The sequence below is a fragment of the Quercus suber genome, unplaced genomic scaffold, assembly GCF_002906115.3.
Source record: "Quercus suber isolate HL8 unplaced genomic scaffold, Cork oak 2.0 scaffold_143, whole genome shotgun sequence".
Lineage (NCBI taxonomy): Eukaryota > Viridiplantae > Streptophyta > Magnoliopsida > Fagales > Fagaceae > Quercus > Quercus suber.
The window spans coordinates 453,044-467,698 of NW_027069604.1; the positions used below are offsets into that span (position 1 = coordinate 453,044).

General features: G+C 36.6%; 1 protein-coding gene across 2 annotated transcripts in view; it reads right to left on the minus strand.

Annotated features, from left to right (window-relative positions):
• Nucleotides 1-14,655, minus strand: part of LOC111992957 (K(+) efflux antiporter 5) — a 30,401-nt gene extending 15,746 nt beyond the window's left edge. For both annotated transcript variants that reach the window (XM_024024805.2, XM_024024804.2), the window contains exons 1-14: nt 14,240-14,655; nt 8,912-8,955; nt 8,354-8,421; nt 8,174-8,258; nt 8,029-8,090; nt 7,206-7,281; nt 6,999-7,073; nt 1,392-1,463; nt 1,179-1,262; nt 1,011-1,079; nt 796-873; nt 595-683; nt 234-330; nt 98-151 (exon numbers count right to left, since the gene is read on the minus strand). In XM_024024805.2, coding sequence (XP_023880573.1) covers nt 98-151; nt 234-330; nt 595-683; nt 796-873; nt 1,011-1,079; nt 1,179-1,262; nt 1,392-1,463; nt 6,999-7,073; nt 7,206-7,281; nt 8,029-8,090; nt 8,174-8,258; nt 8,354-8,421; nt 8,912-8,955; nt 14,240-14,483 — 1,197 coding nt within the window. In that variant the 5' untranslated portion in view covers nt 14,484-14,655. The remainder of the gene's footprint in view (nt 1-97; nt 152-233; nt 331-594; nt 684-795; nt 874-1,010; nt 1,080-1,178; nt 1,263-1,391; nt 1,464-6,998; nt 7,074-7,205; nt 7,282-8,028; nt 8,091-8,173; nt 8,259-8,353; nt 8,422-8,911; nt 8,956-14,239) is intronic.

A 14,655-nucleotide genomic window follows, 5' to 3' on the forward strand; every position in this document is an offset into this window, starting at 1 on the left:
GAAATAACAGGCCAGAAGCAGGCAGGATGCATTATGAAAATGCAAAATGATGAACAGTCATTAGTCTTAATATGAAAGATAACCATCTGGAACTCACCCATGCAGATAATAGGCAGAAAGCCACAGCAGCAAGCTGATAAAGTTCATTTGTCTGGATCATAAAAGGGAAACAAAATGAAATTACAGAAATACTAGTCAATCCATGAATGTAGCTAATGTTGTTTATAACTTACTTGGGATGATAGCTGCATCATCAGTTTTAGAAAGCGGGGAACAAACGACCAAGACAATACAGATGCAGCAGAGATATATATCGACAGCACTAGCAGCCTGATGTCAACAAAAGAAACAGGCCATATTCAATAAAGATGATGGTGTTGATGCCAACAAAACAAACCGGTTGCCGCGAGATAATTGACTAATTTACATGCTGGTGTTGACACCCTTTTCTTGGTCATGCAAAAACACAACTATATTTCAAAATAACTAAAAGCTTGAACTCTGAAAGAAAATTTTAAATCATGAGTCCTCAGTAAATTAAATGGGGAGAAAAACCAAAAAACAAAAACAAAAACTGCTCATGAACAGACTTACACTTTTCCCATTGAAATCATTCCCTGCAAAAGACCACCATTACCACCCAAAACTGGGAGCAAGGCAAACAGTAGACCAACAGCACAGTCCTGAAATAATCCAAGGTGAACAAGGAATGGATGAAAACCATAAAATCAGGCTTCCTACCTCTGTGTATTTAAACTCTGAGATCTACAATCTGATTAATGATTTATAAGATACCTGAAAAATAAGTGTCCCAATTGTAACTTGACCATGAAGAGAATTACTACTATTCCGTTCCACCAGAAACTTTACCACCTGGTAAGGACAATAAGAAAAGCATGGAAAGCACTAAAAATTTAAGCAAGCAGCAACCAGGTAAAAAAGAAAACTTTCTCAAAAAAAAAGGGTAAAAAAGAAAAAGTTGTGTCATGAAAAGGTCTCTAGAGAGATACCACTGCTGTTGACGACATCGATAAGAATGCACCAACAAATACACCTTCAGACAAATTTGCTCCAAATAACTGCAATATTAGCAGATGTTCAAGCTTAGCATCTGTTTTGAACAAAATTGTAACTAATCAAAATGAACAAAATTCAGATTAGATACTCTCAAAGTATACCATGGCAAGTATGCCACACAAAAACATAAATATGAAGATCTGAAGCATCCCCCCAAGAACCGCAACAGGTCCCACAACTTTTAACTGCAACACACACAAGTTAAACCACAAAAGGGAAGCGTATTATTAGTTATTACATAACTGTCAAAATAAGCTACAGTGAAATACGGGGTAGAAAAAGACTTCCCAATCCAGGAAGTGAGAACAATATACCTTTGTCAAAGAGAATTCCAGCCCTAAAGCAAAAAGAAGAAAGACAACACCAAACTGTGCAACAGTTTCAACCTGTAATTAAATAGAGAGAGAGAGAAGAGAACTTGTCATTGTAGATCATTGGTTCCAGGTAAATGGTAGACCAAATCATTGCACATGAAATTCCCATAATATGACTTGCTTTAACTCAATTGAGTCTATCATAGTCACTCCATGCTACATAGCACATGGATATAGACTGTTGCACTTGATTTCTTTATGATAAATTACCAATTGCCCAAAAACTTAAGTTGTTAGGAAATCGTGAATTTATTTTTATTTTATTTTTTTTTGGATAAGTAATAAAGATTTATATTCAAGAACACTACCTTATGCAGAAAAACATAAGGCAGAGAGAAAAATACAAAGGGAAAAGAAAGAGAGTAAAGAAAAAGAAAGGAAAAGGAACTAAGTACACAGAAAAGAGCTAAAGAACATAGGGAGAGAATCACTAGGGATGAGTCTCCAAACCCTAGACCAGTCAAACAAATTGCCACTGAAAGAGGCCAAAAGCTGGTCATCCGAACTATCTATGTCCTCAAACGTCCTCCTATTTCGCTCCCTCCAAAGACACCACATCAAGCACAATGGAGCTAAATTTCAAATGCTAGACAAATGTTTTCTAGGCCAATTCCACCAACTAAAAAGAGTTTCTACAACCGATCTTGGCAAGACCCAAGAAAACCCAAAAGATCTAAACACCAAGCTCCACAACCAATAAGCCTTTCCACAATGTAGTAATAAATGACCCACCGTCTCCCCATTACTGCAACCCATGATACACCAATCGACAAAATCCCATCTACCCCTCAAATTATCACCTGTAAGGATCCTATCCCATACAGCAGTCCACACAAAGAAGGAAACACGCCAAGGAGCCTTAACCTGCCAAACACCTTTCCAAGGAAAAATAATGGGCAAGGAGCTTCTTAACTTATTGTAGAACGATCGAATATCAAAGTCCCCATTCTTTGTCAACTTCCATCGCATACGATCTTCGCTCTCAGTAGGGAAAAGATTTGAGCCCAAGGTGCAGAGAAAACCTTCCACCCCACCCATTTCCCAATCATTTGGTCTCCGAATAAAATGAACATCCCAACTTCTCCACTCCTCAATCCCCAACCGTTCAAGAGAAGAGGCCATCGATGCCCCTTTATTCGAGGCAATCCCATACACATTCAGAAAAGTCAATTGAAGTGGAGAATCCCCACACCATTGATCTGTCCAAAGCTTCACTCTATCCCCCATCCCTACCTCAAAGCGAATATTCTTGCTAAACTCCTCCCATCCCATGCGAATACTTCTCCACAAGCCACACACATGAACCCCTCTACCTAGCTTGGAAGTCCATCCCCCCCCATTCTTCCCCAAACTTGAGAGCTACAACCCTTCTCCAAAGCCTTGTCTCCTTATTCCCAAACCTCCATAAACACTTCCCAAGTAAGGCTTTATTGAAAGTAGTTAATTTCCTTACTCCTAACCCACCATTTTGCAAAGGTACACACACCTTGTCCCATCCCAACAAGTGTAACTTGGAGGCCCCCCACAAAAAAATCCCTTTGCAACCTCTCAATTTTATTAGCCACATACGTAGGAATGGTGAAAAGTGATAAATAATAAGTGGGGAGACTAGATAATGTGCTTTTAAGCAATGTTAGTCTACCACCTTTAGACAAATACATCTTCTTCCAACCGGCCAACTTATGCTCAATTTTCTCCAAGATAGGATTCCAAACAGTAGGGGACTTGTGGGACGCCCCCAAAGGCATACCAAGATAGGTCATAGGCAAAGACCCAACAACCCAAAATCTCTGCCAAGACACGGACATTAGGAACCTCCCCAATGGGAATCATCTCACTCTTTAGCACATTAACCTTCAAACTTGTCACTACCTGGAAACAAAGAAGAAGCATCCTAACATGTAGAATTTGCTCCTCATTAGTATCGCAAAAGAGAATCGTATCATCCGCGAACAAAAGATGTGAGACACATACCCCTCCACCCCGTCTACCATCAACCCTAAAGCCTCGAAACAAACCTGCCCCTTCAACTTTTTTCATCATCTTACTAAAAACCTCCATCATAATCAGAAACAACACAGGGGATAGCGAGTCCCCTTGTCTCAGTCCCCTCGAGCTCCTAAAGAAATCAGCTGGAGACCCATTAAACAAGACTGAGAATTGGGCTGTAGATATACAAGTGCAGATCTACCTACACCACCTTACCCCAAATCCCATTCTCTTCACCAAATCAAGAAAAGCCTCCCAGTTCACATGGTCATAGACTTTCTCAATGTCTAATTTACAAATAACCCCCGGAATCATACTCTTCACCCTACTATCAACACACTCATTAGCAATGAGAACTGAATCAAGTATCTGTCTACCACCCACAAAACTATTCTGAGACTCCGATATCAGCTGATCCAATACCTCTTTTAGGCGGTTTGCCAACACCTTAACCAAAATCTTGTAAACACCCCCCACCAAACTAATAGGTCTAAAATCTCGAATATTCGAAGCACCATTCTTCTTAGGGATTAAGGCTATGAAAGTTGCATTAAGAGATTTTTCAAACTTACTGTGTTGATAAAACTCTTCAAACACGGCTAAGACATCTCTTTCCATAACATCCCAACAATTGTGATAGAAAGCCAAAGAGAAACCATCAGGGCCTAGTGCTTTATTTCCTTCCATCTCTTTGACAACTCTAAGAATCTCCTCCCGATCAAACCTCCGTTCAAGCCAGTCCCTTTCCAGCCCCTCTATTTGATCAAACTCCAAACCTTTCACACAAGACCTCCACTCCTCAGTCTCCTTGTACAATTTTTTATAAAACTGTATAGCTTGGTCGACCATCTCGAATTCGTCCTCATAGATAACCCCATCCACCTCCAACATACTAATATGATTATGCATTCTCCGAGAATTGGCCATCTTGTGGAAAATTTTGGTATTGTTGTCTCCTTCCTTAATGCAAAGCATCCTCGACTTCTGTCTCCACGAGATTTCTTCCAAAGAGAGAAGGTTCTGTATTTGAGATCTCAACACAGCCCTCTCACCTAACTCCACTTCAGAAAGGCCGAGCTCCCCTTCCTTAACATCCTATAATTTCAAAGCCTCCAACAGTTCTTTTTTCTGACACACGACATTTCCAAACTCACTCCGATTCCATTGAATAATATCTTCCTTCAATGCCTTCAGTTTCTTGGCAAGAACAAAACTTGGGGTACCTGAGAAAGAATAGCGATTCCACCAAGAAAGAACCCTATCTTTGAACCCATCCGACTTTAACTACATGTTCTCGAACCTAAAAGGACTTTTCCCCCTTAATATCCCTCCTACCTCCACTAAAATGGGGAAGTGGTCTGAAATAGGGCTAGTTAAAAACCCATTGGGTCACATCTGAATAGTGGTCCTCCCAATCATGAGAAACCAGGACCCTATCTATCCTAGACATCTAAGGCTGATTTGAGCCACTTGACCAAATATAACTCCCTCCTTCCAGTGGCAAATCTATCAAGCTAAGCTCCTCAATGAACTGAGAAAAATTTTCCATAGCTGAGGTAAGACGAGATCCCCCCAACCGTTCACTAGGGTACCGAACAATGTTGAAATCCCCTATGTAACACCATGGAACTTCCCAAAGTTGCTGAATTCCAATCAACTCATCCCACAACTGCCCCCTCAAGTTATTATCATTCGGGCCATAAACCCCAGAGCAAGCCCAAATAAAACCATCCCCCAAACCCTGCCATCGAACTGATACAGAAAAATCACCCACCATTATCTCCAGCTTTTCTAAATATTCTATCACACCCCTTCAAGTGCAGACCAAGACTAACCCTTAATAAGTGGGACTCGACACATGAGATTTTTAAATTTTTAAATGGGAGGTAGAGCAAAGACACAATTCAAACTTTTCAAAACCACTTTGCTCTAATACCATGATTTTTTTTTTTTTAATTGATAAGTAATAAAGATTTATTGATATATAAAAAAAATAAATAAATAAAATAAAAAACCCAAGTACACAAAGAGTATACAGGGGTGTACATATCAAATACAAAAATTACATAAATCAAGTAAATCCAAAATTGAAGAAAAAGGTTGGTTTCTCCACACTGAGAACCAGTCCAATAAGATTCTGAAAAATAGAAGCTTGAGATCAGGCATAGAACGCTCATTATCTTCAAAACACATACTATTTATTTCCTTCCAAATACACCACATCAAACAATGAGGAATAACAATCCATATATCTCCATTACGATGGCGACCAAATCGACCTTGCCAGCAAGCAAGAAGCTCAACAACAGACATTGGCATAACCCAACAAACTCCAAATAAACCAAAAATCATATCCCACAACTCCAGAGCAACCGGACAGTGAAGAATAGATGGTCAACAGTTTCACTATTGCACTTGCACATATAACACCAGTCCAAAATGCATACCTTTCTTTTCCTTAAATTGTCAATTGTCAGACATTTCCCCAAGGCAGTAATCCATACAAAGAAAGCCACTCTACAAGGAATCTTCTACTTCCAAATGCTTTTTCAAGGGAAAAATTGCTCACTATGGCCAACTAGAAGATGATAGCACGCACTAAATTATTTAACTAATATTCTAACACTTACTAAGATTTTGCATGTGAATATAGGCTATTGTACTGAAGCATGTGCAATGTGTGCATGCTCCTCATCTTGGTGACTTCCTCTATCTAATGACTACTGTTACCTAGGTAGTCACCCTAGTTATAGGTAATGGAGCGTGTTAAAGTATTGAGTTTATGTTGATGTAATGGCCCAAGAGGCCCAGTTATGTTGAAAACCCATGTTGGGCTAACCCTATCTTCTAGTTTCTATATATACCTTGTTAAAGGTTCATCGTAATTATTGACTTGAGTATACAGTAATAATGTAGCAACTAGGGCTTTATTTTGTGAATGTAGGCCATTGGCCGAACCACAAAATCCCTTGTGTTCTTCTCTCTTTCATGCTTCTACTTCTCTATATTACTTAATTATCGTCTTTAACGGAGCGTAATACAGAATAATGCCAAAAAAATCGGTAATTTGGTGTGTAAATGGAGAAAATCTTCAGGAAGTGTGGTTAGTGAGAACTTTTCATATTCTATCAAAGTTACTATTTTGACCTCTAGTTTAAGGAAAAAGTTTGGCTCCAAACCAGTTTGGAGCTATCTTCTTCCAACCTACTATGTGATGATTAAAGAAACCATCCACGTGTAGTGTTAGCTATATGACTTTTTTAATGAGTCATGTGGCTTGTTAAATAATACACATAGTCTTATAAATCGCCACGTAATAAGTTGGAAGAGATAACTCCAAACCAATTTGGAGACAAACTTTGTCCCTAGTTTAATACTTTTTTGTATCTATGTCAAGGGCATTTAGAAGAGTGAATAACCTTTTGGAGTGAATTTCTGAAAACAATATCAGTAAGGAAACGTTTTAATAAAATAAAAGTAAGAACTTGAGAAATGATGATAGAACAAAGCGTTCTAACTTCAAGAAATATTGTTCTAGGGCTGTTAAAAACAACATACCTGTACCATTTCACTAATGAATTTCAGGCCTCCTGGTCCAATAACCGAACCAGCAAGTAGATATCCCACAATAACCTACCATATTTATCAAAAACGAACAAAAGAACATTTCAAACATTGTACCACATAAATCACTTTATATACTTGGACATAAATGCAATGCAATTAGTCAAAAAATAAATAAAGCTAAAAAATATGAATACAAACTGGTTGCCCCAAACAGGAAAAGATAATTCCACCAATAGCAGCAGTAACTATGACAACCACCAAGTCTGAGATCAATCTGCCAGAATGTAAAACAGAACTAATGAGGCATAAATCTCAAGCGGCATATAAAATATAAACTAAACAACTTCAACCATTGTTTTCAAGAACTGACTAACCCTAAATAAAAAACAGATTGTAATTCCAAACTATAGTGTAAGTTTGGGGAAAAGCCTTGTTGGAGAAATTTAAAAAAATAAACACTATCTGTGATGGCGAACTCCAGCATATAAATGACATTTTCAATTTCTGAAAAGACAGAAATAAGAGAGAGCCTTGGTTTTAAAATCTTTAAAAATAAATAAATAAATAAACTTCCCATACTTGAAAATGGCAATGTTTTCTTATGAGATGAGACAACATATTCCATTTTAAAAAATATAAAATAAAATAATATAAAATAACTGCCAATTAACAAACAAACAAACCAAAAAGCAACTTTTTGCCAACTTCAAATTCAGTGTCTATTTGAATAGTTTATTTTTTGTCAGCTTATTTTACTATTCAGCTTATTTTTGCTACTATTTATGGGCCCCACTGCACTTTTTGTACTATTCATGAGTTCCACTGTACTATTTCAACTAACTTTTACCTTTATCTACAATACTTTCAACAAAAAGTTTTCAGTTTCAGCAAAATAAGCGGATTTCAAACGGACCCTCAATTAAGAAAATGGTATTCAAAAATCAATTTTGAATTTTGAGCCAGACCGCCCCTGAATTTATCATGATTTACAATAAGGAGAAAAGAAATAAAGGATATTGACCTCAAATCTACTTGTAGTACTGGATACTTGGATTTCTTGTTAGACATCACAAACACATTGTCCTGCCATCATGTAAGAGAAGCAAGTTAGCGAGGATGAAATTTAGAGCATGAACAGCTATGACTCTCCCAAAGTTTTAGCGCACCTTTTTGTCAATCAAGGTTTCCACATCATCAGAATCCTCATTCTCTAGGGAAAAAACATCTTGGAGCTGGAATGCTCTTGTGCCACTGATACACATGTTGTTTGGGTAATGTTATAAATTAAAAAAAATATACATGTATATTCAACATATTTTCACAATGTATTATATACATTCCCATACTTTGCCTCCTGTGTATCATTTTTCTTGGTCTTCTCATGAGTGATTTTAGCTACAGTCTCCAGCACAGCCTGTGAAACATAATCGAGACTCATATTTAATGTGGAAAACACAATTAAAGAATGTTAGAGCCAAACAGTTCAACCGGGAAGAAATTTACAACAACAAACATCACCCAGTTTTCATACTATCATGTGATTTGTAGATGAAGCAGTGTTCAGCTACTCTGTGGACTAGCCATTTGGGAAGCATGACTTGGAGGTATACACAAAGGCCAGATCCCAAGTAAAACTTCTTTTATTTGTCCATTTATTTACTTATTTATGAATACTAGCAAATTGCATCACAATGGAGCATATGAATCAGCCTTTATATGCCAATTCAAGCCAAAACCAATCAGAAAAGTTGAAAAATTTTCCAAAACAAGGAAAAGGTCAGGGTTTGAATTTCCAAGTTCAAGTTTGAGAAATAAAGATAGATTTCACAAACCCATTACATAAGTGAGAAAATTATGTGAATATTGCACCACGTCCAACAGATTTACAGGAAAAATCAACCTACCTGTTGATCAGCTACGCTGTTGTTGAAGCTGCTTCGATCAGATCCTAGTAAAGCAGAAGCAGAATGAAATATTAAATAATTAGGGTTCAATGAAATATCAAACACCAAGGAATAGAATGCAATACTACAAGAATTGTCGTCATGATTCAATCAATATCTGGATTCCAAATTTGAAGCAAATAGGCAAACATACATCATCAATATTGAAGAGCAGGATTGAATGGAATACATGACATTCTCCAAAACAAATGAAATTTTACATATATCAAAAGGAAAGTAATCAAGAATTAGCTTCGTTTCACTGCCAAACCATAGAAGGCAAAGAAACAATTTTCCTGACATGTATATCAAATTTTGACATGGAAGACAAGCAATAATAAATTGCAAGAACATAGAGTCCATGGTATTTAATTAGGTTTTTATATTTTATTTGGTTATTCTAGAGTCAAGGGTATTTTAGAAATTCTACAATTGTTAGATATGGGTAATGGTTTTCTTCTATTAAAAAGTAAGTCTTATTTAGTTTGTGGGTCTTTATGTATGGGCTTTGGTTTAATTCAATTTGGGTTTTGTTTACTGGTCAAAGTAGAAATCTTAGTTCTACTAGGAGAAGGTACATGTAGGATCTATATAAGTGTCTTATTATACTCAAAAATGTTTTAATTATGTTTTGAGTATTACGTATTTCTTTTCTTCTTCTCTTTCTTAAGTACTATTCATACAGCCCATAAACACAATAAAAATCTCTCTTTTTCTTCTTTCTTACAACCCCAAATTAAGCTCTTTGTTTTACATATCAAAACCCTAAATCCCCACATATTTTCTTCTACCATAACTTAACAACTCTAAATCCTATTTCTACAAGTCCACCTAAACCTTAACCCACCACAACCACACATAGAAATATTCCCTAATTTGTCCTATGTCAGCCTTGGACTTAAAGTTCACCCAAAGGAGGACTCAAGTATTTCAAAAGCAAGCTAGATATCTTATAGCCAAGTACACCAGCCAATGCTTCAATCTCGTGGACTTTCCCTATGGGAACCATCTCAAGCTTTCCTAGATTTATTTTAAACCTGAGCCAACTTTGAAACAAGGCAAAACACATTTCCAATGGCCAAGCTGTTCCAGATCATTGGCGCAAAGAATTAAAGTGCCATCAGCAAACAAAAGATGGGACACCAGCACCAAAGCAATCATTCTTTCACCCACTGAAAACCCATTTAAATATTCCCCATAAACCAACTTAGAAAGCAATCTACTCAGGGCCTCCATTACTATCACAAATAAAAAGGGAGACAACGGGGGATTCCATTTCTAGGAGAATCTTAGGTTTGTTTTTCTTTAAATTTCAAGTTAGTCTTCAGTATTTATTACCTTATTAGGTTTTTAGTTTACTAGACAAACTAGGAATCCCAATACCAATAGTATAAGAAAGAGTCCTCATATATATTTATGCTCAATATACTCAAAGAAAACATGGAATTAATAAAGAAAAATATTCAGTGTTTGAGTATTAGGACACACTGGCCTTATTGTTCTGTTTCCTCTCTTTTTTTTCTCTTTTCTTCTTCTCTTTCTTATGGTATTGTTATTGAGCATCATAATTAAATAAATTTTTTTCCTTGGGTTGAACCATGATGACATGGTAATTAATTAAATTTTATTTATATGAAAATAAATAAAATAAATTTGTAATTAGAATCTTAACTAAAAATTAAAAAAATATCTAAAGATAAGATGATATTTTCATCATCTATTACGGATTGTGAATAGATGTTTTCTTTTTAATCTCAAATATTTTAGCATATTTGTACAACGTGAGAGTATCTTTAAATGTCTAACATATTTATGCAATTAAAGAAAAATGACATCCACATGAATATTTTAGGCATGTACAATTAAAGAAAATAACAAAACCAATACGCATTCAATTATTAAAATGTTAACCCTTGAGCTTCCAATGAAGTACTATTAAAGAAAAAGAACTTATTTATATTACAATACATTCATTACAATTAAAGGAAAAAATAAAAATAAAAACATCTCTCTCTCTCTCTCTAGAGTTGAGTCATAAAAACCCCCTCCTTCTCCCAGTCTCTCTCCTTCCTCTTTGAAATTCTGATTTGGTGATGACTCATTCATCCACGTTTCAAAAAAGCATCTGAGTTCTGATGAACAAGATTGGCTTGGGATTTTAGTGAACAAGGTCTGACTTTGGCTTCCAGCAAAGCCTTCGATAGATTAAGTTTGTTTGGACCACTATTCCTCAGGAAAAAATGGGGAAAAAGCCAAATCCAACCAGTGAACAAGTCTTCAAACCAGCCGGTTGGACTACAAGTTGAGAGGTTCAAAGGCCAAATTTGACTTTTCTAGTTTTCTGGGCTTTAAAAACCAGATTGGTGGCCGGTTCCCTGTTAACCCAATCCGACCAACCAATTCAATTTGGTTTTTTAAACCACGATTCATACAACCCTTGAAAACTATAAATTTCTCTTGTCCATCCTCATCCTTACAACTCCAAGTCAAGCCCTTCCTCTTGCCTCTAAAAACTATAAAGGCCATGTACTTTCTCTATCATATAGTCATAAAAAGAAGCCATTGAACCCTAGCCAATTTTAAGCCCTTCTTCTGCAACCCTAAATCCTAGATCCACAAATCCTACTAAACCTTAAGCCACTACAAGCAAACACAAAAACTCCCAAAGTTGTCCAAGGTCAAATAGATACTAAATATCTTGTGGAGGTTGGTGTGCAGATTGCAGTAAGGTATGTCTATGGAAAGATATTATAAGTGATGAGAACAACTTTGTCAAATTCGCAAAATTTGAACTAGAGATGTTACCAAGATCTGGTTCTGGGCCTTCTGGCACAAATGCCAGAAGGGAAGTTTACCTTTAAAGTAAAATATCATGAAAGTTTCGTGATTGTAAGGAATAGGTATGCCTAAGTTGTAGATTACATGGAAAGATCAAACAATTGCATTCATTGGAACCCTTTTTTAATAAGTAATAAGTTTTAATAGAATAATAAAGAAACATTATGTACACATGATGAATACTAGATGTAGATCGCATCTAAGCTTTAAAAGAACAATGATCAAGAAACTCTAATAAGTTTGAAAAAGAAAACTTCCCCAAGGCCAATGACCATTCAAACAAAGTCCTCAGAAAATGAAAATTCAGATCTAAGGTTAACCTCTCACACCCTAAGTTTCTAGCATTTCTCTCCCTCCAAAAGCACCACATCAAGCAATGAGGAATGGCCTTCCAAATCTCACTGTTTCAATGTCGCCCAAAACAACCTTGCCAACTAGCTAATAAATTGAAAACCCTCCCAGGCATCACCCAATAAACTCCAAAAGGTGTGAAGACCATATCCCATAATTCCCTGTCAAAAGGAAAGTGCAGCAACAAATGTTCCACCATCTCCCCATCCCCCTTGCACATAATATAGCACCAACTCTCAGGAATAATGTTACACTTCCTCAGATTATCCACTGTAAGAATTTTCTCCAGAGAAGCAGCCCAAAGAAAGAATGCCACTTTTGTTGGGACCTTAGCTTGGCTTTTAAATGCTTTTCCATGGAAACGCCCCAACTCCCATGGTAACTAATGTTTTTCCAATGAACTAATGCATTCATTGGAACCGTTTATTCCTCAAACTAGTCCAAGATTGGGAATTGGAATCTATGTAACATTTTCTTTGGATGATCTTTACTGTATTAAAGTTAGACAGGAGGGAAAGGATAAACCAATTTAGTTGTCTTCAAAGACAAATGGATTTTAGGTTTAAAATTATTACAAGATGTTGCTATTAAGGGCAACCAGATTTTTCCTTGTAAAAGCAACTGAAGAGCGAGATGTGAAAGCTCCTTTGCAGGTTTTCTTCTTCATCTAGACTGCTGCATTGGAGAAATTTTTGACAACAACCAATCTGAGGGAACATGGAGTAATATTTATGAATTGATGCTACATGTGTAGATCTAATGGAAAATATGTAAACCACTTATTTCAACATTGTCCAATAGAAAAAAGTTGAAAATGTTCTAATGTCTTTGTAGGGTAAGTTAGGTGATGTAGAGCTTAGTAGTTGCTCTTTTGGCTAGTTGGAAAATGAACTTTGGTTGGCTTAATGGTTGAGAGATTTAAAAACCAATTCTACTATGGTTAATATGGAACATTAAGAGAGAAAGAAATAGACGTTAATTTGGGGGGAAAGAGCATTTGATAGTGCAACTAAAGTTTTTATTCCTCAGGTCTATGAGTGGACATCAATTTCTACATCTTTCACTGCCTCGCATCTGATTGACTTCCTAGCTTGTAAAAATTTTAGTTAATACTTTGTAGTGTTTTTTTCTTCTTGGCACGTCCTCTATATTCTTCCTGTGTACTAGGACTTTCCCTGTATGTGTGCTTTTTTAATGAGATCATTTACTTATAAAAAAAAAAAAAGATTCCACCACTTGATCCAACCGCAAGGACCACCACCCTTTTCATTTCTTCATTTGGTCCAATTTTTAAAACCATGGTTATTGCCACATTTCCTTCCAACTTCCATTGGAACTGCATCCTCCTCCGTTGCGACCTTTCAGATGTGACTTCACATTAAACCTCTTCCTACTAGTGATGCCATACCATAAAAGTCCTCCCCCATTCTCGTTTTTCCCTCTCTAAAACATCGGATAAAAAAAATTGCATCAACACCAAATTCCAATCTTGCAATGGCCTTACTGGATGGCTTGGACGTTTTTAAGCACCTTAGCAGAAAGCTATAAATCTATAACCCTACCAAACTGATCTGAACCCAATTCCATATTTCAGTTAATTTCAACTTGAACCACATAAATATTATGTATTCAAGTTCTACATAGGGTCTGGAGGTTTATAGATCCTTACTCGTATAGTACCCTAGTTGGGTATTTTGCCATTCTACAAGAAGTTTGACATGGCGTTTTTGTACACACAGACACGGTATCAATTTCAGCAAGCAATACACCATTGCGCACAAGACAATGACCACTAGTGGGCCCGCATTATACATGGTTACTTCATGGAAGCTACTCAAATTTAAAAGTGCCGATTTATCTTAAGCAATGCAGTCGCAATAAACTGTTTCAATATTTTCTATTCCAAACCTTAAGTAGTGTGTTTGGTTGCTGAGAAAAAAAAAAAGAGAAAATTCTTTTTTCTTCAAGCATTTACTTATCCTCTACTGAGTTGCGCCTAATACATCCATTTAAAAATTTTCTCGGAAACCAAACAGAGCTTAAATTAAAATTTTTCAGAAATATAAAATCACAAAACAAAAAACAAAAAACCAAACTGACCTTCAGGCTGATCATTCTCGGAGAACTCCTTCTCGAGGACCCGATCGAACATTTTGGCTATGCTACCATCGCCGGAATCCGGTGCGGACGAGTTCAACAAGCTCCCGTAGAACCTCTCCCTGATTTCCTTCTCAGATCTCGCGTTGCAACCACAATTCCAACTCCCGGTGGAAATCAAAATCACGAAGAGGCAGTACCAGAATCCAAGCGTTCCACGCTTCTTCTTAGCTTCGAAAATCACCATTTTTGAGATTCCACGCACACAAAAAAATGAATAGCTCTGAGAAAATGTATAAAAATTTTCAATTCAAATGCAAAATGGAAGAGATTTTGATTTTAGAGGAATACGTATTTGAAAGGAGGAGTTTGCTTTTTTCCCTTTGGTTTGATTTGGTTTGGTGAGTGCTTTTTTGGAG